Source organism: Oncorhynchus mykiss, chromosome 7 (genome assembly GCF_013265735.2).
Source record: "Oncorhynchus mykiss isolate Arlee chromosome 7, USDA_OmykA_1.1, whole genome shotgun sequence".
NCBI lineage: Eukaryota > Metazoa > Chordata > Actinopteri > Salmoniformes > Salmonidae > Oncorhynchus > Oncorhynchus mykiss.
The window spans coordinates 61,717,050-61,743,940 of NC_048571.1; the positions used below are offsets into that span (position 1 = coordinate 61,717,050).

The 26,891-nt window shown below is 42.2% G+C and overlaps 1 protein-coding gene across 3 annotated transcripts in view; it reads right to left on the reverse strand.

Moving 5' to 3' along the window:
* LOC110528165 (E3 ubiquitin-protein ligase RAD18) overlaps positions 1 to 26,891 on the reverse strand; it is a 115,785-nt gene that overhangs the window by 82,853 nt on the left and 6,041 nt on the right. For all 3 annotated transcript variants that reach the window (XR_005052626.1, XM_036983708.1, XM_021609992.2), the window contains exons 5-9: positions 10,593 to 11,038; positions 8,453 to 8,552; positions 6,487 to 6,674; positions 5,385 to 5,455; positions 5,135 to 5,195 (exon numbers count right to left, since the gene is read on the reverse strand). Coding sequence is in view for 2 of the 3 variants with exons in the window: in XM_036983708.1 (XP_036839603.1) it covers positions 5,135 to 5,195; positions 5,385 to 5,455; positions 6,487 to 6,674; positions 8,453 to 8,552; positions 10,593 to 11,038 (866 nt within the window). In the remaining variant the exon portion in view is untranslated. The remainder of the gene's footprint in view (positions 1 to 5,134; positions 5,196 to 5,384; positions 5,456 to 6,486; positions 6,675 to 8,452; positions 8,553 to 10,592; positions 11,039 to 26,891) is intronic.

Genomic DNA, 26,891 nt, shown 5'->3' on the forward strand with positions numbered 1-26,891 from the left:
AAAGCCATTTCTTAAAGATATCCATAAAAAGTGTTGTTTAAAGTTTGCCACAAGCCACCTGGCAGACACACCAAACATGTGGAAGAAGGTGCTCTGGTCAGATGAAACCAAAATTGAACTTTTTGGCAACAATGCAAAACGTTATGTTTGGCGTAAAAGCAACACAGCTGAACACACCGTCCCCACTGTCAAACATGGTGGTGGCAGCATCATGGTTTGGGCCTGCTTTTCTTCAGCAGGGACAGGGAATATGGTTAAAATTGATGGGAAGATGGATGGAGCCAAATACAGGACCATTCTGGAAGAAAACCTGATGGAGTCTGCAAAAGACCTGAGACTGGGACGGAGATTTGTCTTCCAACAAGACAATGATCCAAAACATAAAGCAAAATCTACAATGGAATGGTTCAAAAATAAACATATCCAGGTGTTAGAATGGCCAAGTCAAAGTCCAGACCTGAATCCAATTGAGAATCTGTGGAAAGAACTGAAAACTGCTGTTCACAAATGCTCTCCATCCAACCTCACTGAGCTCGAGCTGTTTTGCAAGGAGGAATGGGAAAAAAATTCAGTCTCTCGATGTGCAAAACTGATAGAGGCATACCCCAAGCAACTTACAGCTGTAATCGCAGCAAAAGGTGGCGCTACAAAGTATTAACTTAAGGGGGCTGAATAACTTTGCACGCCCAATTTTTCAGTTTTTGATTTGTTAAAAAAGTTTGAAATATCCAATAAATGTCGTTCCACTTCATGATTGTGTCCCACTTGTTGTTGATTCTTCACAAAAAAATACAGTTTTATATCTTTATGTTTGAAGCCTGAAATGTGGCAAAAGGTCGCAAAGTTCAAGGGGGCCGAATACTTTCGCAAGGCACTGTATGTAGTCTGTAGCAGTCTGGGTCAAGAGTGCCCCCCCCCCCATTGAAGAGGGGGATGACCACAGCTTCTTTCCAATCTTTGGGAACCTCAGACGACACGAAAGAGAGGTTGAACAGGCTAGTAATAGGGCTATTTGGCTAAGTTGTATGTAAACTTGTATGCTAAGTTGTATGTAAACTTCTGACTTCAACTGTGTGTAATATATATATATATATATATATATATATAAAATAAATAATAAAAGCTGAAGTTCACTGAGAAAAAAAAAAACTGGTCTCCATTGATAGAGTTCTGCTTGGCATTGTTTTAGGGTCCTGCTCGCAACCTTGCTGTTCAATGATACAACAATAGTACACTGATGGAGGGACATTCATTGAGTGTGCCCATCTTGTTCACACGTTTGGAAGAGAGAGCGAGACTGCTACCACATACCGCATGTGGCCAGCACTCTGTGTTTGTGCGTGTGTGTTGCCATATCCCTGGTGTCTGCCCATTCACTGATCTAACAGCCAGAGGAGTGAGTCATCGCAGGGCCGGGCGAGCCTGCTCTAGTCTGATTAATCAAACCGTTTTCATTTAAGCCAGTTATTTATAATACACCCTTTCATGAGTCAGATCAATATTTAAATCTCCATATTTATCAAAGTTAGCACCACCAAGCTATTTCTAGTTCCACCCACCTTTTATCTTCCTCTGGCTATCACAGCCACTTAACCTTGCAAAGTTCCATACGGTTCCCTTACAAACTCTCGCTCTGTCTGTCTGTCTGCCCAAGAGGCAAGGCAAACTCAATCTGTCTCAGATTCTTCTGCATAAATTAAGTCCCACTGGGTAAAGGCTATTACAGGTCAGAATTATTCACCAAAGAGACACTGAAACACCCCAGTAAACCTAAGCGTTTCCCTCCTCTTCATGGTGTAATGTCTGCTGCTGTGAGAGTCCCTGATGCTTAATCACTTCATCACAGTTATCTCAGAATATACAGCCACACAGCCACCAGGGGAGCTTATGGTCTTCCTGGCAATTCTCTCCGCTGAAGTGGGTCCTTAGCCATACGAGGGCATTGAGCAGGCTCGATGGTGCACCCCTGTTGCACTCCCACTGTATTGATATGTTCTGTGTATGTGACAAAGCCACTCCTCTTATCTCTGGTTCTGGCCTGATTCACTTCAGAGCTCTCAGAGGAAGAGGACTTCTCCTAAACTGGTACAAGGACTAAAGTGAGTGCACCACTCAAGTGGACTGGAATGACTAAGCGTTCTGAAATAATAAAACGCAACGCAGTGTTTAAGTATCTTTTTTTAAATTGAACCTTTATTTAACTAGGCAAGTCAGTTAAGAACAAATCATTCTTGACAATGATGGGGAACAGTGCCTTGTTCAGAGGCAGAACGACAGATTTATTTTACCTTTACCTTTATTTTACCTTGTCAGCTCGGGGATTCGATCCAGCAACCTTTCGGTTAATGGCCCAATGCTCTAACCACGAGGCTACCTGCCGCGCCGATACAGTAAGGGCCAGCCCACATGAAAAAAATACTACAGCCTAAAAAAACTGTAGGTTTACTATATTTACAGTGCATTCGGAAACTATTCAGAACCCTTCACTTTTTCCACATTTTGTAACATTACAGCCAAATTGATTGAATAATTGTTTTCTAAATCAAATCTACACACACTACCCAATAATAACAAAACTAAAACTTTTTTGCAAAAAAAAAAAAAAAAACGTATTTACATAAGTATTCAGACTCGAAATTGAGCTCAGGTGCATCCTGTTTCCATTGCTCAACCTTGAGATGTTTCTACAACTTGGAGTCCACCTGTGGTAAATTATATTGATTGTATTTGGAAAGGCACACACCTGTCTATATAAGGTCCCAGTTGACAGTGCATGTCAGAGCAAAAACAAAGTTAATTGTCCGTAGATGCTGCTGGGGAAGGGTACCGAAAAAATTCTGCAGCATTGAAGGTCCCCAAAACACAGTGGCCTCCATTATTCTTAAATGGAATACGTTTGGAATCAGCAAGACTCTAGAGCTGGCCGCCCGGCCAAACTGAGCAATCGGGGGAGACCAAGAACCCGATGGTCACTCTGACAGAGCTCCTCTGTGGAGATTGTCATTGATTATTACATAATGAAATCGGCTGTTAATGGCATGTTTATTGCTGTTCATTATATTTCTGTGCCTCTTTTTAGGTAAACCATATACAAAGCCAACCAAGTCTTGATTCAAGACAAATCACATGTCAACAACTGTCAATCATTCCCTGCCATGTATCATCTCCATTACCTGAATCTATAAAGACTCTTAAACTGAACAGCACCTCTGCTTCCGGCTGATCTTTAACTTAAGTCTCACAGTAGATGGGCATCACCATAACCTTCCACTAATCCTCAATCAGTTACAGTCTTGTAACTGCAAGAAACACATTTTGGTCACTGTTTCCCGAGCGACCCTTATTAGGGAAGGACATGCAGGAAATGTAAAAAAGCACCCTTTGGTCATGTCCAGGGGAGAGCTTTGTACCTGGAAGCGCCTTTCTACCTGGAAGGTCCTTTGTGTGGATAGGCTATAGGGCATTGTTGCTGTTGGTTTAGTTCTGTGAGCAACCATTTTGTGACCATGCTGTCTTTAAGAACTGTTTGGGGTGGTCAATTGTTCTGAATGGTATGTGTTAAGTTTGACCATCAGTGAGTTTAATCATGTGTTACAAAATTCAAGATGTTCATTATGTAAAGTTTTTTTTGGAGGCATTGCCCGTTTCAGGTCCAGGCAGTTTGTTGGCTGCGCCCACCAATAAGGTGACTGTCTTTAAGTAAAGCCATTTGTATTTCTAAAATATCTGTTCATGTAAATGCAGTGGTTACCTGTTATTTTCTACCATCAGAAGTACAGTATTGTTTGTCATCGTTTTTAGTCTAGTGGAAGTAACTGATCTAAATAATTTTGGTGTGCGCATGTTAATGTGTTATTTGTCTGTCAAACAAGCAAGCCTAAGCTTTAATACACTTTGCTTGCTTGATCGATCGAAAGATAAATAGGAAGTTTGGACACACCTACTCATTCCAGGGTTTTTCTTTATTTTTACTGTGGAATAATAGTGAAGATATCAAAAACTGAAACACTACATGTAGTAACCAAAAAAAGTATCAAATCAAAATATATTTATATTTGAGATTCTTCAAAGTAGTCACCCTTTGCCTTGATGACAGCTTTGCGCCCCTGCCCCAGTGGCCAGTGGACCAAACAGTTAATTTTATGCACTGCAAGGGATACTACAGTGGGGAGTATGGTATACTACAGTATACTACAAAATTATATAGTAAGCACTACATGATCAAGGGGGGAACATCAGAGGAAAATTCCTGGCATGAGCTCCCCAGGGACATCACGTTCAAATGAAAAAAGCATCGACAAATCTAGCAGCTAACAGTCTAAAGTAAGCACTACGTGGTAGAGGGATACTACAGTGTTTAGTATAGTATTCTACACAGTACACTGCAACATTCTAAAGTAAGCACTACATAATCAAGAGCTACTACAGTGCGTGGAGCATTGTTTGTTTGACATGCGGGGGATTTTTTGTGTCGGTAAAATGTATTCTGCGAGAAATGGCAGTGGAAACGCTTTAATGCGCAAATATTCATATAATAACCATCATATCGAATTAAACTTGGATTTATGCAATGATATGGTGTGTGATCCTTCCACTATGACTTGGGAAACCATGCAATTTCTTAGGCTACAGATTAAATAACTAATGAACTTCACAGGGTGGTGAAAGAGTACATTGATCTTGATGATCCATTCCAATAAATATCGAGGGTCTGATTCTGGTGACATGATGATCAATGCTTGACTGCCGTTTGACAAATAAAATATTCTAGCTCCATAATAATCTCATGTAGACTAGCCTACCCACACAGCCTACCTGCTGTGCTGTTAGCTAGATCAGGCACATTTGCTATTTAAACGCAACAGTTTGTGACAAAACTATTGGTAGAGTTGAAAATGCGATGGAAACACACCGAACTTTATCTTTTTAATTCGGAACATGAAAACTTATGCGAATAATAACATTTCGATCCGTAACAAATCCGTTTGGTGAAAACACCACTGGTGGGAAAATGTGCATATTTTCTTTATTCAGATTTTAGAATATTAGCATTAAAATCTGTCACAAATTGGATAACAACCTAGCTACTGACAACAGCTCAATGGAGGAAGCGTACCAGTCAGACATGACTTACTGTAAGTTGAATGCATCTCGTCGATTTGCCCCAGACTTAGGTTCTTAGAGAAGACCATAGCCTGCAACACAATTGGACAACAAAAAGACCATGTAAAGTGATCATTTTAACTTCAAGAACACACTAGACCAGGTTGTTTACAAGAGACAACACCTTTTATTGGACATAGTGCCATGTTGGGAACAACAGAAACTATCCGGTGGTCCTGTGGCGCTAGTCAGTGATGCCTTGATCCTGTTTTGGTACGTACACATTTGGTTTTCCCCTGCAGTTGGTTCCTGGCCTTCTCGTTGGCCTCCACTTCTTTGGCGATGTCTTTGGCTATTGAAAGAGGATGAAGAGAGACCTTTATGACCCTCTGGATCACAGACATGGCTTGTTTATGTGAACTGTTGTTTTTACCACATTAAGGTATATGACCCAGAGACCACTACTGAGGAAATGAAGCATCCTCAGAGATGCACATGAACTATCAAGTGGTTACATTATTATGGGTGATTTGTACACACACGTCTCCTGGCCATTTCATGTTGATTAGTCTGAGCAGGTGCTGTTGGATTAGAGAACCTGTCCGCCGAGGTCAAATATATAAAGTATTGTGTTGTTAACAGCCTTTATCCTCTGACATGCCCAACTACTGACTGGATAGTACAAGCCAAGCGCTAGGTCTAGGAGGACATGCCATTATACACCTAGCATGATCATGTATCAAGGTCACTCACTGACATTCTTAGAGCAGGTACAAGTACTGTAATAAACACCCTCAAGATATCACAGAAGCATAGCAAAAGGCAAGGCAAGAAAAAATACTTGCTAGAGCTGAAATGATTTAAGTCTTGATAAGAGTAGACTCAAATGATGTGCTAGGCTCAAAGCAGGCCTTGGTGTTTCATTCAAACGCTGCTTCCCATCAGTCTATTCTGTTGTGCTGAACCTCTGACCGTTCCATGCAGAGGCAGGTTCTGTGTCATCATGGAGAAATACTAACTCCGAGAGGACTTGGCAGGGCTGTGACATGGTCTGCAGTGCTCTCCGCAAACACAGCCGTCAGTGGGCCTGGCTCTGTACACCACACTGGGATGCTGTAAATTACCTCCGCTACACGCACACGCACACAAATTGGAACTAGCAGGTGTGATTTCACATTTTTCTTGTAAAGGTTCGTCAAACGTGAATGATAGCTTGGAGTCAATAATGGCCAAAACAGTTATACAACAATGGCTTTGAATTGAGGAAAGTATGTTTATGGTGGTTAGAAGACTGCTTTGACATTTAAAAGCAGATTTGTACCATCAGTCAAGGTTGACTCCCTGTCATCGTAATTTTTCACACAGTGAAAATGGCACTCTTACCTGATTTCGGTTCGAGGGCGTCGCACTGGGCATTGTAGAAGTGTACAAAGTCCTGGTGCCTCCTGACCAGCTGGTCTCTGGTGCCCTGGGCAGAGAGGTGGCACTCCTTCAGCCTCTTCTTCAGCTCCTGCATGGACAGCAGTGTGTATACCAGCTTCCTCATCGGCTTCCTCTTGGCACCTAGGGAGCTGTGCCATATGAAGCCATAGAGAAGATCAGTTTACAACTTGTCATGGTCATTAGACTATTATTCAGTCCATGATGAACTACAGTGAGGAAGTTATTGTTATTGCAGCACTCAGACATGGCCCAATAACAGTCCATCATAGGCAGGGCACCACAGAAGAAGACAACATGAATTTAATGTCCATAGTTAACCTTCCAATCCATAAACTAGTGACCCACAGTGTTTGTCATTTTACCCTGATGAAGACAGCTTGTCTGTCAAAACAACAGTTATTCAATTCTAGCATCTGAGCTCCAAGAGTGTGAGGCTCTTCTTTTCTTTTTTATGGTCAACCTAAGGCCTGATATGCAGGGCGGAGCGAGGCTCTGTAATTAAATGATATTGGAGGCTGGGAGTCACTCCGCTACCACTTGTAAGAACAGACACATATTTGGAGCCAGACATTTTGGCAGCAGTGTACGGTATAAAGCTCTTCGCTATCGCTTACCCAGTGGTGTAAAGTACTTAAGTAAAAATACTTCAAAGTACTACTTAAGTTGTTTTTTGGGGTATCTGTACATTATTTATATTTTGACAACTTTTAGTCCATTACATTCCTAAAGAAAATAATGTACTTTTTACTCCATACATTTTCCCTGACATCCAAAAGTACAGGTTACATTTCAAATGGTTAGCAGGACAGGAAAATGGTCCAGCTCACACTTATCAAGAGAACATCCCTGGTAATCCTTACTACCTCTGATCTGGCAGAAACCCTAAACACAAATGCTGATTTTGTAAATGATGTCTGAGTGTCGGAGTGTGACCCTGGCTATCCGTAAATAAAATTTAAAAAATACAATTGTGCCGTCTGGTTTGCGTAATATAAGGAATGAGAAATTAATTATAGTTTTACTTTGATATTTAAGTATTTTTGCAATTACATTTACTTTTGATACTTAGTAAAATTATTTGGTTTGAAATATACTTAAGTAAGATTTTACTGGGTGACTTTCACTTTTACTCAAGTTTGACAATTGGGTTTTTCCACTACTGCGCTGACCACCCACGTAAGGCTAATAAATATATTTGGGTTTTATCTGGGCTTTCCAAGTAATTCTGTTTCAGTTCTGTTGTTGTTCCCTTCTCTGCTTTTCAGATAGAAAGTCCATAAGGAGGATTCAGGACAGGACAAGGTTCTGACCACATGGCATCTCTTCATCACCAAGACGCAATGCCTGTATTTATATGAGTACAGTAGCATTGAAAACTCCTCACCAGCTCCTATTCAGAGCTGTGTGGCAGGTCAAATGTGTTGAAGAGTATAGGAATTTGTGCAATCCATCACTCTGACATCAAGGTCACGAATCAAGGGTTCCGTGCCGTCATGTACACTTCACCAGTTTGATGGAGAATCAAATGGCTCAGGCCTATATTTATCCTACTGTGGAACCTTCCATTAGATTTCTACAGAAATAAACATTTCCAAGTTGACTTCAAATTTGAAGGTAGAGTAGACAGTACTTTCAGCAGAGGAAGGGATATTACATCTCCCCAAACATAAATCTAAACAAAATATACAACTCAGAGACATGTCAAAATAAATAAAAACATAAGTCACATACCTGACCTAGTGCTAGCTTTACATCAAGGTTAATAGAACATTCTAGGGGAATTCTAAGGGACACTTTTTTGAAGTTTCAGCTTAGTTTGGACGTCAGTGTCAAGGAAGCCTAAAATAAGTAGAAACGTCAAAAAAGTTAACTCTTGAACCCCTGTGAGATGTGTGTTCAATGGTACCTCCTAAGGCTCTCCTTCTTTTCCCCTTGGGTCAGACAGCTGTCCAGGTGCTTGTTGATGAACTGTTCAAGGATGCCCACAGAACACACAGGACACTCCACTGCAAAACACACAGCAGGATTTATAGACAAACACACACATAGAAAAGGAGAGACAAGTGTGAAAAGGCCACATTTCCATGCAGCATTGAAATCATCCATCATTTTTAAGGGATTCTCCAGTACTTCTGTATGCTTTTTAGCCAGTAGTTCTGAAGGTAGTGCTCAACACCCAAAAGTGGTCCCTGGTTACTACATCACATATGTGCAGATACAGTACCAGCCAAAAGTTTGGACACCTACTCATTCCTGGGTTTCTCTTGATTTTTACTGTTTTCTACATTGTGAAATAACACATATGGAATCATGAAGTAACCAAAAAAAAGTGTTAAACCAAAACATATTTTATATTTGAGATACTTTAAAGTAGCCACCCTTTGCCTTGATGACAGCTTTACACACTATTGGCATTCTCTCAACCAGCTTCATGAGGTAGTCACCTGGAATGCATTTAAATTAACAGGTGTGTTGTTGTTCAAAGTTAATTTGTGGAATTTATTTCCTTCTTAATGCGTTTGAGTAGATCAGTTGTGTTGTGACAAGGTAGGGGTGGTATACAGAAGAAGGGCCTATTTGGTAAAAGACCAAGTCCATATTATGACAAGAACAGCTCAAATAAGAGAAATGACAGTCCATTATTACTTTAAAACATGAAGTTCAGTCAATACAGAACATTTCAAAAACTTTTAAAGTATCTTCAAGTGCAGTCACAAAAACCATCAAGCGATATGATGAAACTGGCTCTCATGAGGACCGCCACAGGAAAGGAAGACCCAGAGTTACCTCTGCTACAGAGGATAAGTTCATTAGAGTTACCAGCCTCAGATTGCAGCCCAAATAAAATGCTTCACAGAGTTTAAGTAACAGACACATCTCAACATCAACTGTTCACAGGAGCCTTCATGATAGAATTGCTGCAAAGAAACCACGACTAAAGGACACCAATAAGATTAAAAAACTTGCTTGGGCCAATAAACACAAGAAATGGACATTAGACTGGTGGACATCTGTCCTTTGGTCTAATGAGTTCAAATTTGAGATTTTTGGTTCCAACACACATTGTATTTCTGAGCCGATGAGTAGGTGAATGGATGATTTCCGCATGTGTGGTTCCCACTGTTAAGCATGGAGGAGGCGTGATGGTGTGTCGGTGCTTTGCTGGTGACACTGTCGGTGATTTATTTAGAATTCAAGGCACACTTAACCTGCATGGCTACCACAGCATTCTGCAGTGAAACGCCATCCCATCTGGATTGCGCTTAGTGGGACTATTATTTGTTTTTCAACAGGACAATGACCGAAAACACCTCCAGGCTGTATAAGGGCTATTTGACCAAGAAGGAGAGTAATGGAGTGCTGCATCAGATGACCTGGCCTACAATCACCCAAATGTCTTCACTATTATTCTACAATGTAGAAAATAGTAAATATAAAGAAAAACCCTTGAATGAGTAGGTGTGTCCAAACTTTTGACTGGGACTGTATGTGTATCATGTCATTGCTCTCTCACTCTGCTGTGTGTGTGCATCTTGCTAGCTGTCACTCAGAAGGTGAGTGGCTGAAGCTCATTGACTAGAACTCAAATTGCTAGGGGGCTGTCCCACATGGGGGAAAATGTAAGAAAAATAGAGCAGCACAGCTTCCAGAAAAACAGTCGCTTTCAATCTAGGGACTTTGTGGCTAATTGAGGTAAAACAGTAATTCTGCTCATAGATTATGCATGTATGAACTACACATCCAGCTCAAACTGGGAGGTTTAAGAAATACTTAGTAGTCACCAAAAAGGTCCTGAGCATGTCTTTAATGGACAATAATCTTCTATGCAACTAGTATGAAAAACAGTACAACCAACATTGCTTTCTCTATGGAGGGCATTTCCATTTTAAGCATAGGCCCATACTGTATCCATTAGAAACACTGTTTTGGCAGCCAAGTCTCTCATATTCAAAATGTTCCAATGGAAAATAGAATTAGTGTCTTCACACACACACGCACAGAGAAGAAGAATTCCTGGAGACAGTCAGTCAGCAGGCAGGCCTTACCTTTAACTAGAGGCTTCAGGTCCTGTGATGAGGACTGTGAATCAGCCAGGGACGCCAGCCCTGTCATGGAGAAGTCAATCTTCTCCATCTTTACAGACACCAGCACCTGGGGCGGTATGTCCTCAATGGGCTCCTCCTTCACAGAGACCTGATGATCAGGGTCTACTTTCACAGTCTGTGTAGGACGGGGGCCCTCCTTCACAGTTTGGCTACGTAGAGGAGTGCCAGACAGTCTCTTTCTGCATGGAATAGGTTGCTGTGCTGGCGTGGCCTCTGTAGTGAGAGAAGTTGTGGAGGTGGTGGGCCCCTTTCGGAAAAAGTGATTGAAGATGGAGGCCTCCTTCTTGGGGCCCGTTGTCTGTCTAGGTTTTTTACACTTGACAGATGAGGCCGGGGCCTTCCGGGATATTGGAGGCGAGTCAAAATTAGCATTTGACAACTGCTGTCTGAGATAAGAACATCAGAGCTTTAGTGTAAATAAATAGTCAATCAGTCACAGCAGAGGAACAAGAGGACAAAGCTGACAAATCCTCCAGCTCTAAGTAGTCTGATAAAATTAATTCACAATTTCACACAAATATGTACAACAACCAAAAATCACACACACACACAGTGAAACAAACACTCACTAAAATGGCTAAACAAAAACAGTTGCATCTATTGAGGTGCAGGATTTCTTGGAGGTCTTGTGGCCCATTGGAAAGAGTAATGTGAGCCCCTTGACAGAAACTGCACATGTCCAATTATCTTGCACTTCCCTGCGAGCAAAAAAGACTGGGCCAGTTGGCCACAATCTTGGAAATGTGGAGAGCAAACAAATACAGCTGGTGCCTGGTAGCTGCAGAGCCATTACTGGGCCATAAAGTGGAATCAATGAGGTGTGCAATGCTCTGCTTTCCATATTGAAACCATTTTATGTCTTCGCTCTGGGCATTAGAGCAGGTCACAACACACTCCTGCACACAGGGCAGCCAGCACCCTCACAGCACAGCCAGCACCCTCACGGCACACACTATGCGGAGCAGAAAAAGCCACAAATCCCCCACCAGGACTGCTCACAGTACCTTACCCCTTAGTTAAATATAATAGGGTTAGAGCCTTGGGCCAGTAACTAGTTCAAATCGCCAAGCCAACGAGATAAAATAAAGTTTGCAATCTTGCCGTGAGCAAGGCACTTAACCCTAATTGCTCCCAGGTCGCAGTCAATAATGGCTGACCCCACTCTCCGGCATGGGATCAGGGGGAGTGGGATATGCAAAAGAATGAATGTCCATTTCACCACACACTGTCCAGGTTATAAGCACCCCTATTTGGCTTCAATCCAGAGACTACAGTGTGTGAGATAACCAGCAGGGTCAAGGACACATTTAGACACCTTTCAGAAGCAGGGGAAAGCATATATTAACAATAAGCAGCAGTAGACTGGCCGTACAGACAATGCACAGACCAAATCAAAGACTGAATAAATTGAAGTAGGGAAGTGTTGAAACATAGCCTTTATAGTACCAAAGAAGGTCAAGTTGTTTACATCCTTTAGACAGGACTGTGTCATGGTGGTTAAATAACTGCTTGCTAACGTGTTATTTTAAATGGGCGGTATCTTACATTTCTTTGAAGAATTCCAACATTTAGGCCTAGGCTAATGCAATAGTTTAATAGAGGCTGACAGTAAGGCTAAGTATTGACACACACATGTAAAGCTTTTTTCTAATTATGTTAGTTTTATCATGTACCCCATTAAAGCCAAAGCAGAAGCAGTATTGCTGTGTAAAAAGTAAGGGTTACAATATCAATTTTAGTGATACTGAGCCCAACATTACTTGGTAGCTATCAGATCAAAGTCAGATTTAGCAAAGTCCCATCACTATTAAAAAGTAGAAATCCCTCTCCATACAAATAACAACATTGCCTGCTCCACCTAACCTCATTGATAGATAGATCATCAAAATGCCAATAGTGGATTATGGGAGTAGATAAAACAGCAGGCCACATAACAGGTAATGACTGCCTACTGTCTTCTAATCAGAGTTACATAATGGTGCCGGAAGGGATGGCTGCCGTTTTACGGGGTCCAAACCAACATCCAGTAGTGGACATCTAGTGGCCGGGGACTTTACTGCAGGGAAACTTAAATCCGTTTTACCTAATATTTCTACCAGCATGTCACATGTGCAACCAGGGGGAGGGGGGGGGACTCTAGACCACCTTCACTCCACACACAGACACATACAAAGCTCAACCTCCATTTGGCAATTCTGAACATTATTCTATCCTCCTGATTCCTGCTTACAAGCAAAAACTAAAGCAGGAAGTACCAGTGACTCACTCAATACGGAAGTGGTCAGATGATGTGGATGCTACGCTACAGGACTGTTTTTGCTAGCACAGACTGGAATATGTTCCGGGATTCATCCAACGGCACTGAGTAGTATACCACCTCATTCGCCAGCTTCATCAATAAGTACATTGACGATGTTGTCCCCATATTGACTGTACGTACACATATCCCAAATGGAACCCAAGGATTACAGGCAACATCAGCGCCGAGCTAAAGGCTAGAGCTGCCGCTTTCAAGGAGTGGGACACTAACCCGGATGCTTGTCAAAAATCCTGCTATGCCCTCAGACGAACCATCAAACAGACAAAGTGTCAATACAGGACTAAGATTGAATCCTACTGCACTGGCTGTGATGCTCATCAGATGTGGCAGAGATGGAAAACTATTGAGCACTACAAAGGGAAACTAAGCCGCGAGCTGAGTCGCAAGCCTACCAGATGAGCTAAATGCCATATATGCTCACTTCGAGGCAAGCAACACTGAAGCATGCATGAGAGCACCAGCTGTTCCGGACGACTGTGATCACTCTCTCCGTAGCCGATGTGAGCAAGGCCTTTAAACAGATCAACATTCACAAAGCCACGGGGCCAGACGGATTACCAGGATGTGTACTCAAAGCATGCGCAGACCAACTGGATAGAGTCTTACTTGACTCTCCCTGACCGAGTCTGTAATACTTACATGTTTCAAACAGACCACCACAGTCCCTGTGCAAAAGATGGCAAAGATAACCTGCCTAAATTATTACCGCCCGTAGCACTCACGTCGGTAGCCATGAAGTGCTTTGAAAAGCTGGTCATGGTTCACATCAACACCAGTACGCCGGAAACCCTAGACCCACTTCAAGTCGCACACCACCCCAACAGATCACGCCATCTCAAATTGCACTCCACACTGTCCGTTCCCACCTGGACAAAAGGACACCTATGTGAGAATGCTGTTCATTGAGTACAGCTCAGCATTCAACACCATAGTACAAAGCTCATCACTAAACTAATGATCCTGGGACTAAACATCTCCCTCTGCAACTGGATCCTTGATTTCTGACAGGCAGCCCACAAGTGGTAAGGGTAGACAAAAACACATCTGCCACACTGATCCTCAACACTGGGGCCCCTCAGGGGTGGGTGATTAGTCCCCTCACCCCACTCACTGTTTATTATCTATGCATAGTCACTTTACAAATTACCTTGACTAACCTTCACCCCCGCACATTGACTCGGTACCGGTACCCCCTGTATATAACCTTGTTATTGTTATGTTATTTTCTTGTAGTAAAATACAAATCCAAAATGTAATTTATTTCATTTTCTTAACTTTTTCTTGAACTGCAATGTTGGTTTGATTTAAATCCCAGACCTTTTGTCAACTACATTTAAAACAGCATCCAATACGAACATTGTAATTCTTCGGAAAACCGTTAGCTACACTTTTCAAAAGGTTGAAAGAGGCAGCACTTGAAAGATAAATCTGCCAAAGTATAGAACATTGAAGTTATTTGTTTAATTATCTTCCCTTTGTGCCTGAAAACTGTTCATAGACTAAATGAATGTGCCTGTAATTAGAAGAGAGCGCCAATGAGCTCTGTGTTATTGGTACAGGGAGGAGGCAGTGACGAACACACACACACACACACTCTCGAGTTGGGCGATGTCAACCTTTGTCCTATTGTGATTATGTACCCATAAAACTTTGTGATATAGGATGTTATCGACCCCTACCGGCCAACCCCACCAAAAATATTTGTATTGAAATAAAAATAATAAAATCAAGTACTAAAACGACCGCCTATAGCACAAAATCAAATGCTACAACTTGACGAATCATGATGTTACAATGTTAATGAAAGCATAGCAGGGCTCCAGGCTGCGAGCATTTTGTGACCCTTTTACTTAGCTGTGCGAGTTACATTTCTAATTGGTCGCATCAATGTGAGCGGCATCTACAGGGTCACTTCACTCAAAACGTCTTATTTTTTAAGAGGCCTCATGAAAGTGTGTGCCTGCCCTTCGAGGATAGCGGTTTTGCTGGGGCCTGCTGCTGTGTCTAGCGAGCCACTCCCCTCTTTCCCGGTGAAAAACATTATCCGGGAGAATAAAGGTGTTCTGATTGTATAGCATTTTAAAATCCAATTGCTGGCAAAACACAGCTTTCTGTATGTACAGTGCATTCGGAAAGTAGCGACGCTCCCATCCAACCTGACAGAGCTCGAGAGGATCTGCAGAAAAGAATGAGACAAACTACCCAAATACAGGTGTGCCAAGCTTGTAATGCCCTACCCAAGACTCTAAGCTGTAATTGCTATCAAAGCAGCTTCAACAAAGTACTGAGTAAAGGGTCTGACGTTCACAAAACAGTTGAAGTCAGAAGTTTACATACACCTTAACCAAATACATTTAAACTCAGTTTCACAATTCCTGACATTTAATCCTTGTAAAGATACCCTGTCTTAGGTCAGTTAGGATCACCACTTTATTTTAAGAATGTGAAATGTCAGAATAATAGCAGAAAGAATGATTAATTTCAGCTTTTATTTCTTTCATCACATTCCCCGAGGGTCAGAAGTTTACATGCACTCAGTATTTGGTAGCATTGCCTTTAAAAATGTGGGTCAAACGTTTCAGGTAGCCTTCCACAAGCGTCCCACAATAAGTTGGGTGAATGTTGGCCCATTCCTCCTGACAGAGCTGGGGTAACTGTGTCAGGTTTGTAGGCCTCCTTACTCGCACACGCTTTTCAGTTCTGCTTACAAATTTTCTATGGGATTGAGGTCAGGGCTTTGTGATGGCCACTCCAATACCTTGACTTCGTTGTCCTTAAGCCATTTTGCCACAACTTTGGAAGTATGCTTGTGGTCATTGTTACTTTGGGAGACCCAAGCTTTAACTTCCTGACTGATGTCTTGAGATGTTGCTTCAATACATCCACATCATTTTCTTACCTCGTGATGCCATCTATTTTGTGAAGTGCACGAGTCCCTCCTGCAGCAAAGCACCCCCACAACATGATGCTGCCACCCCTGTGCTTCACGGTTGGTATGGTGTTCTTCAGCTTGCAAGCCTCCCCCTTTTTCCTCCAAACATAACGATGGTCATTATGGCCAAACGGTTTCATTTTTGTTTCATCAGACCAGAGGACATTTCTCCAAAAGGTACCATATTTGTCCCCATGTGAAGTTGCAAACCGTAGTCTGGCTTTTTTTTAATGGCGGTTTTGGAGCAGTGGATTCTTCCTTGCTGAGCGGTCTTTCAGGTTATGTCGATATAGGACTCATTTTACTGTGGATATAGATACTTTTGCACCTGTTTCCTCCAGCATCTTCACAGGGTCCTTTGCTGTTGTTCTGGGATTTATTTGCACTTTTTGCACCAAAGTACGTTCACCTCTAGGAGATAGAACACATCCCCTTCCTGAGTAGTATGATGGCTGCGTGGTCCCATGGTGTTTATACTTGCGTAATATAGTTGTACAGATGAACGTGGAACCTTCAGGCATTTGGATATTGCTGCCAAGGATGAACCAGACTTTTTTCTGAGGTCTTTGCTGATTTCTTTTGATATTCCCATGTCAAGCAAAGAGGGACTAAGTTTAAAGGTAGGCCTTGAAAAACATCCACAGGTACACCTCCAATTCACTCAAATGATGTCAATTAGCCTGTCAGACTCCAACCTAACTGTTTGTAAACTTCCGACTTCAACTGTATGTAAATGTGATAATTTAGAATTTTTTATACATTTGCAAAAATTTCAACATTTTGCTTTGTCATTATGGGGTAGTGTGTGTAGATTGATGAGGGAAAAACATCTATTCAGTAAATTTTAAAATAAGGCTATAATGTAACAAAATGTGGAAAGAGTCAAAGGGGTCTGAATAACTTACGAATGCACTGTATACATGTGCTCAATAGCAACGATTTTACAACCAAATCAAATGTATGTCACATGCACAAGATGTTAATGCGAGAGTAGCAAAATGCTTGTGCTTCTAGTTCCGACAATGCAGTAATAACCAACGAGTAATCTAACCTAACAATTCCAAAACTACTACCTTATACACACAAGTGTAAAGGGATAAAGAATATGTACATAAAGATATATGAATGAGTGATGGTACAGAACGGCATAGGCAAGATGCAGTAGATGGTATCGAGTACAGTATATACATATGAGATGAGTAATGTAAGGTATGTAAACAAAGTGGCATAGTTTAAAGTGGCTAGTGATATATGTATTACATAAAGATGCAGCAGATGATAATACCCTACATTACTCATCTCAGAGTATATAAACATATTAAGTAGCATTGTTTAAAGTGGCTAGTGATATATTTTACATCAATTTCCATTATTAAAGTGGCTGGAGTTGAGTCAGTGTGTTGGCAGCAGCCACTCAATGTTAGTGGTGGCTGTTTAACAGTCTGATGGCCTTGAGATAAACAGCTTCTATCAGTCTCTGTCCCTGCTTTGATGCACCTGTACTGACCTCGCCTTCTGGATGATAGCGGGGTGAACAGGCAGTGGCTCGGGTGGTTGTTGTCCTTGATGATCTTTATGGATTTCCTGTGACATCGGGTGGTGTAGGTGTCCTGGAGGGCAGGTAGTTTGCCCCCGGTGATGCATTGTGCAGAACTCACTACCCTCTGGAGAGCCTTGCGGTTGTGGGCGGAGCAGTTGCCGTACCAGGCGGTGATACAACCCGACAGGATGCTCTCGATTGTGCATCTGTAGAAGTTTGTGAGTGCTTTTGGTGACAAGCCAAATTTCTCCAGCCTCCTGAAGTTGAAGAGGCGCTGCTGCGCCTTCTTCACGACGCTGTCTGTGTGGGTGGACCAGTTTGTCCGTGATGTCTACTGTCCCATCGATGTGGATAGGGGGGTGCTCCCTCTGCTGTTTCCTGAAGTCCACAAACACTCAACGTCAACAAAACAAAGGAGATGAGAGGTTATTTTCCTGACACCACACTCCGAGGGCCCTCACCTCCTCCCTGTAGGCCGTCTCGTCGTTGTTGGTAATCAAGCCTACCACTGTAGTGTCGTCCGCAAACTTGATGATTGAGTTGGAGGCGTGCGTGGCCACGCAGTCGTGGGTGAACAGGGAGTACAGGAGAGGGCTCAGAACGTACCCTTGTGGGGCCCCAGTGTTGAGGATCAGCGGGGTGGAGATGTTGTTACCTACCCTCACCACCTGGGGTCGGCCCGTCAGGAAGTCCAGTACCCAGTTGCACAGGGCGGGGTTGAGACCCAGGGTCTCGAGCTTGATGAACAGTTTGGAGGGTACTATGGTGTTAAATGCTGAGCTGTAGTCGATGAACAGCATTCTCACATAAGTATTCCTCTTGTCCAGATGGGTTAGGGCAGTGTGCAGTGTGGTTGAGATTGCGTCGTCTGTTGACCTATCTGGGCGGTAAGCAAATTGGAGTGGGTCTAGGGTGTCAGGTAGGGTGGAGGTGATATGGTCCTTGACTAGTCCTCAAAGGATATTAGAGGTGGATTTGAGATAAGATGCGCGCAAAATGATTATGTGCATTGGCCATTGTGATAGCATAGGCCTCATTGAGCGGTAGGCTACAACTGCAATGTTTTTTTGGACATTACATTTACTGTTAGATTAATACATGTTACTAGCAGTGGATATTATATTTAGAGTTAGCGATCCAGATATGTTGAGTTTCCATTTACTCAGGTGGTGAATTAGTCCCAACAAAATTAGAATATGATTTTAATGCACATACAGTAAAGATGCAGGCAAATTCATCCCTATTGAAAAAACAATGCATGACAATCACTGGATTAGGTTGCCCATCAAAATATCTGGATTTAAAAAAATGGACTTAGGTGGTAAGCGTGGCAGGGGGCATGGCAATGGGCCAGGTCAGCCCATCTGAATTTTAGAGAAAATTTAAGGAGGACCTCCCCCCATCTTGGTGATGCATACATTTTGAATTTTTTTAGCAAATGTTCCTCAATTCTAGACATTTAGCCATGGAGGCGAGAGAAAAGCCAATTTCCTGCAATTCTATGCATTTTGCTATGGCTAATAATGTCCATCTAGCTTTTATTTTGGTGATTGTTAGTTCCAAGATTATAACATATTATCTACTATCTATTCTACATACTTTATATCTGGTTTTAGTCGTTCAAGTTTACAGTGAAAGCATTTTTCCATCTGAAAATATACAGTACCAGTCAAAAGTTTACACACCTACTCATTCAAGGGTTTTTCTTTATTTTTACTATTTTCTACATTGTAGAATAGTGAAGACATCAGAACTATGAAATAACACATATGGAATCATGTAGTAACCAGTGTTCAATAAAAATATATTTTATATTTGAGATTCTTCAAAGTAGCCACCCTTTGCCTTGATGACAGCTTTGCACACTCGGTATTCTCTCAACCAGTGTCATGAGGTAGTCACCTGGAATGCATTTCAATTAACAGGTGTGCCTTGTTAAAAAGTTAATTTGTGGAATTTCTTTCCTTCTTAATGCATTTGAGCCAATCAGTTGTGTTGTGACAAGGTAGGGTTGGTATACAGAAGATAGCCCTCTATGGTAAAATACCAAGTCCATATTATGACAAGAACAGCTCAAATAAGCAAAGAGAAACAACAGCCCACCATTACCTTAAGACATGAAGGTCAGTCAATGTGGAACATTTCAAGAAAAAAGTTTCTTCAAGTGCAGTTGCAAATATCATCAAGCACTATGATGAAACTGGCTTTCATGAGGACCTGCGGCCAGAAAGGAAGACCCAGAGTTACCTTTGCTGCAGAGGATAAGTTCATTAGAGTTGACTGCACCTCAGATTGAAGCCCAAGAAAATGCTTCACAGAGTTCAAGTAACAGACATCTCAACATCAACTATTCAGAGGAGACTGCGTGAATCAGGCCTTCATGGTCGAATTGCTGCAAAGAAACCACTACTAAAGGACACCAATAAGAAGACGACACTTGCTTGGGCCAAAAAACACGAGCAATGAAGTGGTGGAAATCTGTTCTTTGTTCTGATGAGTCCAAATTTGACATTTTTGGTTCTAACCGCTGTGTCTTTGTGAGATGCAGAGTAGGTGAATGGATGATCTCCACATGTGTGGTTCCCACCGTGAAGCATGAAGGTAGTGGTGTGATGGTGCTTTGCTGGTGACACTGTCTGTGATTTATTTAGAATTCAAAGCACACTTAACCAGCATGGCTACCACAGCATTCTACAGCGATCCAATTATTTTAAGTCCTGTGCCATTATTTTATTTTAGATGATTTTATAGTTAGAACAATAAAATTGAACTTAGCTGAATAAAATAGAAAGGATATTTTTCCCATTACAGTGACTGCACATATGAAATGGAAATGTTGAGCGTAATAAAGTGATCATTTAAAACAGGTCCTATACGCTACATTAAGAGTTATTTGGCAACTTTAGTTGTGAAGGATACAAACCTTAGAATGTCTTAGAAATCAAAACATAGGGGCTACATCGTATGACTACACATTACTGATGATTTGAAAAAGTGGCAACAAAAAAAAGCTTGCACTCTGTTTCGTGCCTCAGGGTGGACAGCTGTTCTCTCATCAATTGATCATATTTTGAAATTAGTTTAGGTTAAGAACGGCCCATTATCAAACGGGCGTGAACAGGGGCAGGGGAAAAAAATAGCTGTATGCACTCGAATAGCAAGTGGAGGCTGTGCGCTTTCTCTGTTTTGTAGCAGCTGAGAAATGAATACAACACTTATTTCACTCCACGCATCAACCACTGTTTGATGAGCATGCTCTCACTGCCCCAACAGGTGATATTCCTGTTTGAGGAGTATGCTCTCACTGTCTCAACAGGTGATATTCCTGTTTGATGAGCATGCTCTCACTGTCTCAACAGGTGATATTCCTGTTTGAGGAGTATGCTGTCACTGCCCCAACAGGTGATATTCTGCCATGTGCTCTCCAACCTTGTTCCTGCAGTTACCCAGTAGTACATTTGGGAACCGAAGTGAAATATGTTCAGGAACATCGATAGTAATACGTTTAGTAACATGTCGATAGTAACTGTTGACACCCTGTTTGCATGCTCGAGAATGGAATAAAGGAGAGAGAGAGGATGAAATGGAAACGCATGGTGGTGAGATATTCTGTATAGCTAACTGTATTGTCACCCAATTATTTATCAAAATCTACCAGAAATGCCCTATTCAAAATCAAATTCTGTAAGAACTGTAAGCCGCCCTGTACAATCAATGAACCAACAGCATCATCTAGGGATATACGTTCTCTCCCAGATCATGGCTAGAAATGCTGGAGTGTAGCATAAGGTAACAAGTCCATTCAGTAAGCATTATAACATAGTCCACATTAAAATTGCCATTACTTGAATTTGTTTAATTGTGGAGTATAGGCTACACCAATTATGTACCAAAGACATCTTAACCCTCCTGTTGTGTTCGTTTCATGTTAATTAATTCTGTGTTCCCGGTCCAAAATGACCGCCCCATTATAGCGGATTATAAATCCATATTATCACCTAATGTGTTTGATCTTTTTATCAACCTAAGTTTGTGTGAACATTACAAGTTTTGAACTTCTATTTGCTATTTATGACCTGTAGGCCTCATTGACTGGTAGTCTATTCAGGGTACAGCTAAGACCACTGTCCACACCGGCAGCAACCCAGCATGTTTTGAGATTCCAACCATTTCAATGTGTGGATGATCCTCACGTTCTCTGGTCGGATTAATTTTAGTTAGGAGTCCTTTTATAAACACTCTGGGGTAAAAAGGGGCGTTCCCTCCTTTTGGCATAATTTCTGTGCTCACGTGGGTGTGGTTACTGACAGGGTAAAACTTTACACAAAAAAACATTGTGTACTAAACGCGTGAACAAAAAGGAGGTATTTGGACATAAAGTCTATAATTTATCAAACAAATCAAACATTTGTGGAATTGGGATTCCTGGGAGTGCATTCTGATGAAGATCAAAGGTAAGTGAATATTTATAATGCTATTTCTGACTTCTGTTGACTTCACAACATGGCGGATATCTGTATGGCTTGTTTTTGTGTCTGAGCGCCGTACTCCGATTATTGCCTGGTGTGCTTTTCGGTAAAGCTTTTTTGAAATCTGACACAGAGGTTGCATTAAGGAGAGGTTTATTTAAAGTTCCATGCATAACACTTGTATTTTTATCAACAACTGCTTTAGCACAATCCGCCAACTCTGATGTCCTAGCCGTGTCTGAATCCTGGCTTAGGAAGGCCACCAAAAATTCTGAAAAAAACATCCAACAACAACATGGAGTGGAGATGCAATCTACTGCAGAGATAGTCTGCAGAGTTTTGTCATGCTATACAGGTCTCTGCCCAAAGAGTTTGAGCTCCTACATATAAAAATCCACCATTCCAGAAATAAGTCTCTAACTGTTGCCGCTTGTTAAGGACCCCCCTCAGCCCCCGGCTGTGCCCTGGACACCATATGTGAATTAATTGCCCCCCCATCTACCTTCAGAGTTCATACTGTTAGGTGACCTAAACTGGGATATCCTTAACACACCGCCATCCCACAATCCAAGCTAGATGTCCAAATTATCAAGGAACCTACCAGGTACAACCCTAAATCCGTAAATGCGGGCACCCTCATAGATATCATCCTGACCAACATACTCTGTAAATACACCTCTGCTGTCATCAACCAGGATCTCAGCGATCACTGCCTCATTGCCTGCATGCGTAATGGGTCCGCTGTCAAAAGACCACCCCTCATCACTGGCATGCGCTCCCTAAAACACTTAAGCGAGCAGGCCTTTATAATCGACCTGGCACGGGTATCCTGGAAGGATATTGACCTCATTCCATCAGTAGAGTTTACCTGGTTATTCTTTAAAAGTGCTTTCCTAACCATCTTAAATAAGCATGCCCCATTTAAAAAAAAAAGGTAGGACTAAGAACAGATATAGATAGCCCTTGGTTCACTCCAGACTTGACTGCCCTTGACCAGCACAAAAACATCCTGTGACGTACTGCATTAGCATCGAATAGCCCCCGCGATATGCAACTTTTCAAGGAAGTTGGGAACCAATATACACAGGCAGTTAGGAAAGCAAAGGCTAGATTTTTGAAAGGGAAATTTGCATCCTGTAGCACAAACTCCAACAAAGTTCTGGGACACTGTAAAGTCCATGGAGAATAAGAGCACCTCCTCCTAGCTGCCCACTGCACTGAGGCTAGGTAACACCGTCACCACAGATAAATCCACGATAATGGAGAATTTCAATAAGCATTTTTCTACAGCTTGCCATGCTTTCCACCTGGCTACCCCTACCCCTGTCAACAGCTCTGCACCCCCCGCAGCAACTTGCCCAAGCCTCCCCCACTTCTCCTTCACCTAAATCCAGATAACTGATGTTATGAAAGAGCTGCAAAATCTGGACCCCGACAAATCAGCCGGGATAGACAATCTTGACCCTCTCTTTCTAAAATTATCCACCGCAATTGTTGCAACCCCTATTACTAGCCTGTTCAACCTTTCGTATCGTCTGAGATCCCTAAAGATTGGAAAGCTGCCGCGGTCATCCCCCTCTTCAAAAGGGGAAGACACTCTAGACCCAAACTGTTACATACCAATATCTATCTTTGCCATCCTGTGAACCAGGTGCTGTAGATGTCCCTGTCGTTCTAAGGTCTTCAAAAGTCGAGTTAAACAGTTAAACAGATCACCGACCATTTTGAATCCCACCGCACCTTCGCCACTATGCAATGTGGTTTCCGAACTGGTCATGTGTGCACCTCAGCCACGCTCAAGGTCCTAAACGATATCATAACTGCCATCGATAAGAGACCAAACTGTGCAGCCGTATTCATCGAACTGGCCACGGCTTTCGACTCTGTCAATCACCACATTCTTATCAGCAAACTCAACTGCCTTGGTTTCTCAAATGACTGCCTCGTCTGGTTCACCAACGACTTCTCTGATAGAGTTCAGTGTGTCAAATCGGAGGGCCTGTTGTCCGGACCTCTGGCAGTCTATCGGGGTGCCACAGGGTTCAATTCTCAGGCACTCTTTTTTCTGTTCCCATCAATGATGTCGCTCTTTCTGCTGGTGATTCTCTGATCCACCTCTACGCAGACAACACCATTCAGTATACTTCTGTCCCTTCTTTGGACACTGTACTAACTAAACTCCAGACGAGCTTCAATGCCATACAAATATCCTATGGCCTCCAACTGCTCTTAAATGCTAGTAAAACTAAATGCATGCTCTTCAACCGATCGCTGCCCGGACCCATCTAGCATCACTACTCTGGACGGTTCTGACATAGGTATTTGTAGTTGTCCACATATTCTAGGTGTCTGGCTAGACTGTAAACTCTCCTTCCAGACTCACATTAAGCATCTCCAATCCAAAATTAAATCTAGAATGAGCGTCCTATTTCGCAACAAAGCATCCTTCACTCATGCTGCCAAACATACCCTCGTAAAACTGACCATCCTACCGATCCTCGACGAAGTCATTTACAAAATAGCCTCCAACACTCTACTCAGCAAATTGTAGTCTATTACAGTGCCATCCGTTTTGTCACCAAAGCCCCATATACTACCCACCACTGCGACCTGTACGCTCTCGTTGACTGGCCCTTGCTTCATATTCATCACCAAACCCACTGGCTCCAGGTCACCCATAAGTCTTTGCTAGGTAAAGCCCCGCCTTATCTCAGCTCACTGGTCACCATAGCAGCACCCACCCGTAGCACGCTCTCCAGCAGGTATATTTCACTGGTCATCCCCAAAGCCAACTCCTACTTCGGCCGCCTTTCCTTCCAGTTCTCTACTGCCAGTGATTGGAACGAATTTGGGAAAAAATTAAAATTAAAATCACTGAAGCCTTACTTACCCTCACTAAATTTAAACATTAACTGCCAGAGCAGCTTACCGATCATTGCACCCCAGTATCTCTACTTGCACATTAAACTTCCACACATCTATCACTCCAGTGTTAATGCTAACTTGTAATTATTTTGCCACTATGGCCTATTTATTGGCTTACCTCCCTAATCTTACAACATTTGCACACCCTGTATATAGATTTTTCTGTTGTGTTAATGACTGTTTGTTTATCCCATGTGTAACTGTGTTGTTGTTTGTGTCGCAATGCTTTGCTTTATCTTGGCCAGGTCGCAGTTGTAAAGGAGAACTTGTTCTCAACTGGCCTACCTGGTTAAATAAAGGTGAAATAAATCAAATATACAGCTTCAATCTCCAGGCCATCGAACTGTTAAACAGGCACCACTAGCCTGCCTCCGTCCAGTACCATGCCCTGAACCTTAGAGACTTCTCCCCTATGTACAGTGCCTTGCGAAAGTATTCGGCCCCCTTGAACTTTGCGACCTTTTGCCACATTTCAGGCTTCAAACATAAAGATATAAAACTGTATTTTTTTGTGAAGAATCAACAACAAGTGGGACACAATCATGAAGTGGAACGACATTTATTGGATATTTCAAACTTTTTTAACAAATCAAAAACTGAAAAATTGGGCGTGCAAAATTATTCAGCCCCCTTAAGTTAATACTTTGTAGCTTCACCTTTTGCTGCGATTACAGCTGTAAGCCGCTTGGGGTATGTCTCTATCAGTTTTGCACATCGAGAGACTGACATTTTTTCCCATTCCTCCTTGCAAAACAGCTCGAGCTCAGTGAGGTTGGATGGAGAGCATTTGTGAACAGCAGTTTTCAGTTCTTTCCACAGATTCTCGATTGGATTCAGGTCTGGACTTTGACTTGGCCATTCTAACACCTGGATATGTTTATTTTTTAACCATTCCATTGTAGATTTTGCTTTATGTTTTGGATCATTGTCTTGTTGGAAGACAAATCTCCGTCCCAGTCTCAGGTCTTTTGCAGACTCCATCAGGTTCTTCCAGAATGGTCCTGTATTTGGCTCCATCCATCTTCCCATCAATTTTAACCGTCTTCCCTGTCCCTGCTGAAGAAAAGCAGGCCCAAATCATGATGCTGCCACCACCATGTTTGACAGTGGGGATGGTGTGTTCAGCTGTGTTGCTTTTACCCCAAACATAACGTTTTGCATTGTTGCCAAAAAGTTCAATTTTGGTTTCATCTGACCAGAGCACCTTCTTCCACATGTTTGGTGTGTCTCCCAGGTGGCCTGTGGCAAACGTTAAACAACACTTTTTATGGATATCTTTAAGAAATAGCTTTCTTCTTGCCACTCTTCCATAAAGGCCAGATTTGTGCAATATAGGACTGATTGTTGTCCTATGGACAGAGTCTCCCACCTCAGCTGTAGATCTCTGCAGTTCATCCAGAGTGATCATGGGCCTCTTGGCTGCATCTCTGATCAGTCTTCTCCTTGTATGAGCTGAAAGTTTAGAGGGACGGCCAGGTCTTGGTAGATTTGCAGTGGTCTGATACTCCTTCCATTTCAATATTATTGCTTGCACAGTGCTCCTTGGGATGTTTAAAGCTTGGGAAATCTTTTTGTATCCAAATCCGGCTTTAAACTTCTTCACAACAATATCTCGGACCTGCCTGGTGTGTTCCTTGTTCTTCATGATGCTCTCTGCGCTTTTAACGGACCTCTGAGACTATCACAGTGCAGGTGCATTTATACGGAGACTTGATTACACACAGGTGGATTGTATTTATCATCATTAGTCATTTAGGTCAACATTGGATCATTCAGAGATCCTCACTGAACTTCTGGAGAGAGTTTGCTGCACTGAAAGTAAAGGGGCTGAATAATTTTGCACGCCCAATTTTTCAGTTTTTGATTTGTTAAAAAACTTTGAAATATCCAATAAATGTCATTCCACTTCATGATTGTGTCCCACTTGTTGTTGATTCTTCACAAAAAAATAGTTTTATATCTTTATATTTGAAGCCTGAAATGTGGCAAAAGGTCGCAAAGTTCAAGGGGGCCGAATACTTTCGCAAGGCACTGTACATAGTCATTCAACACT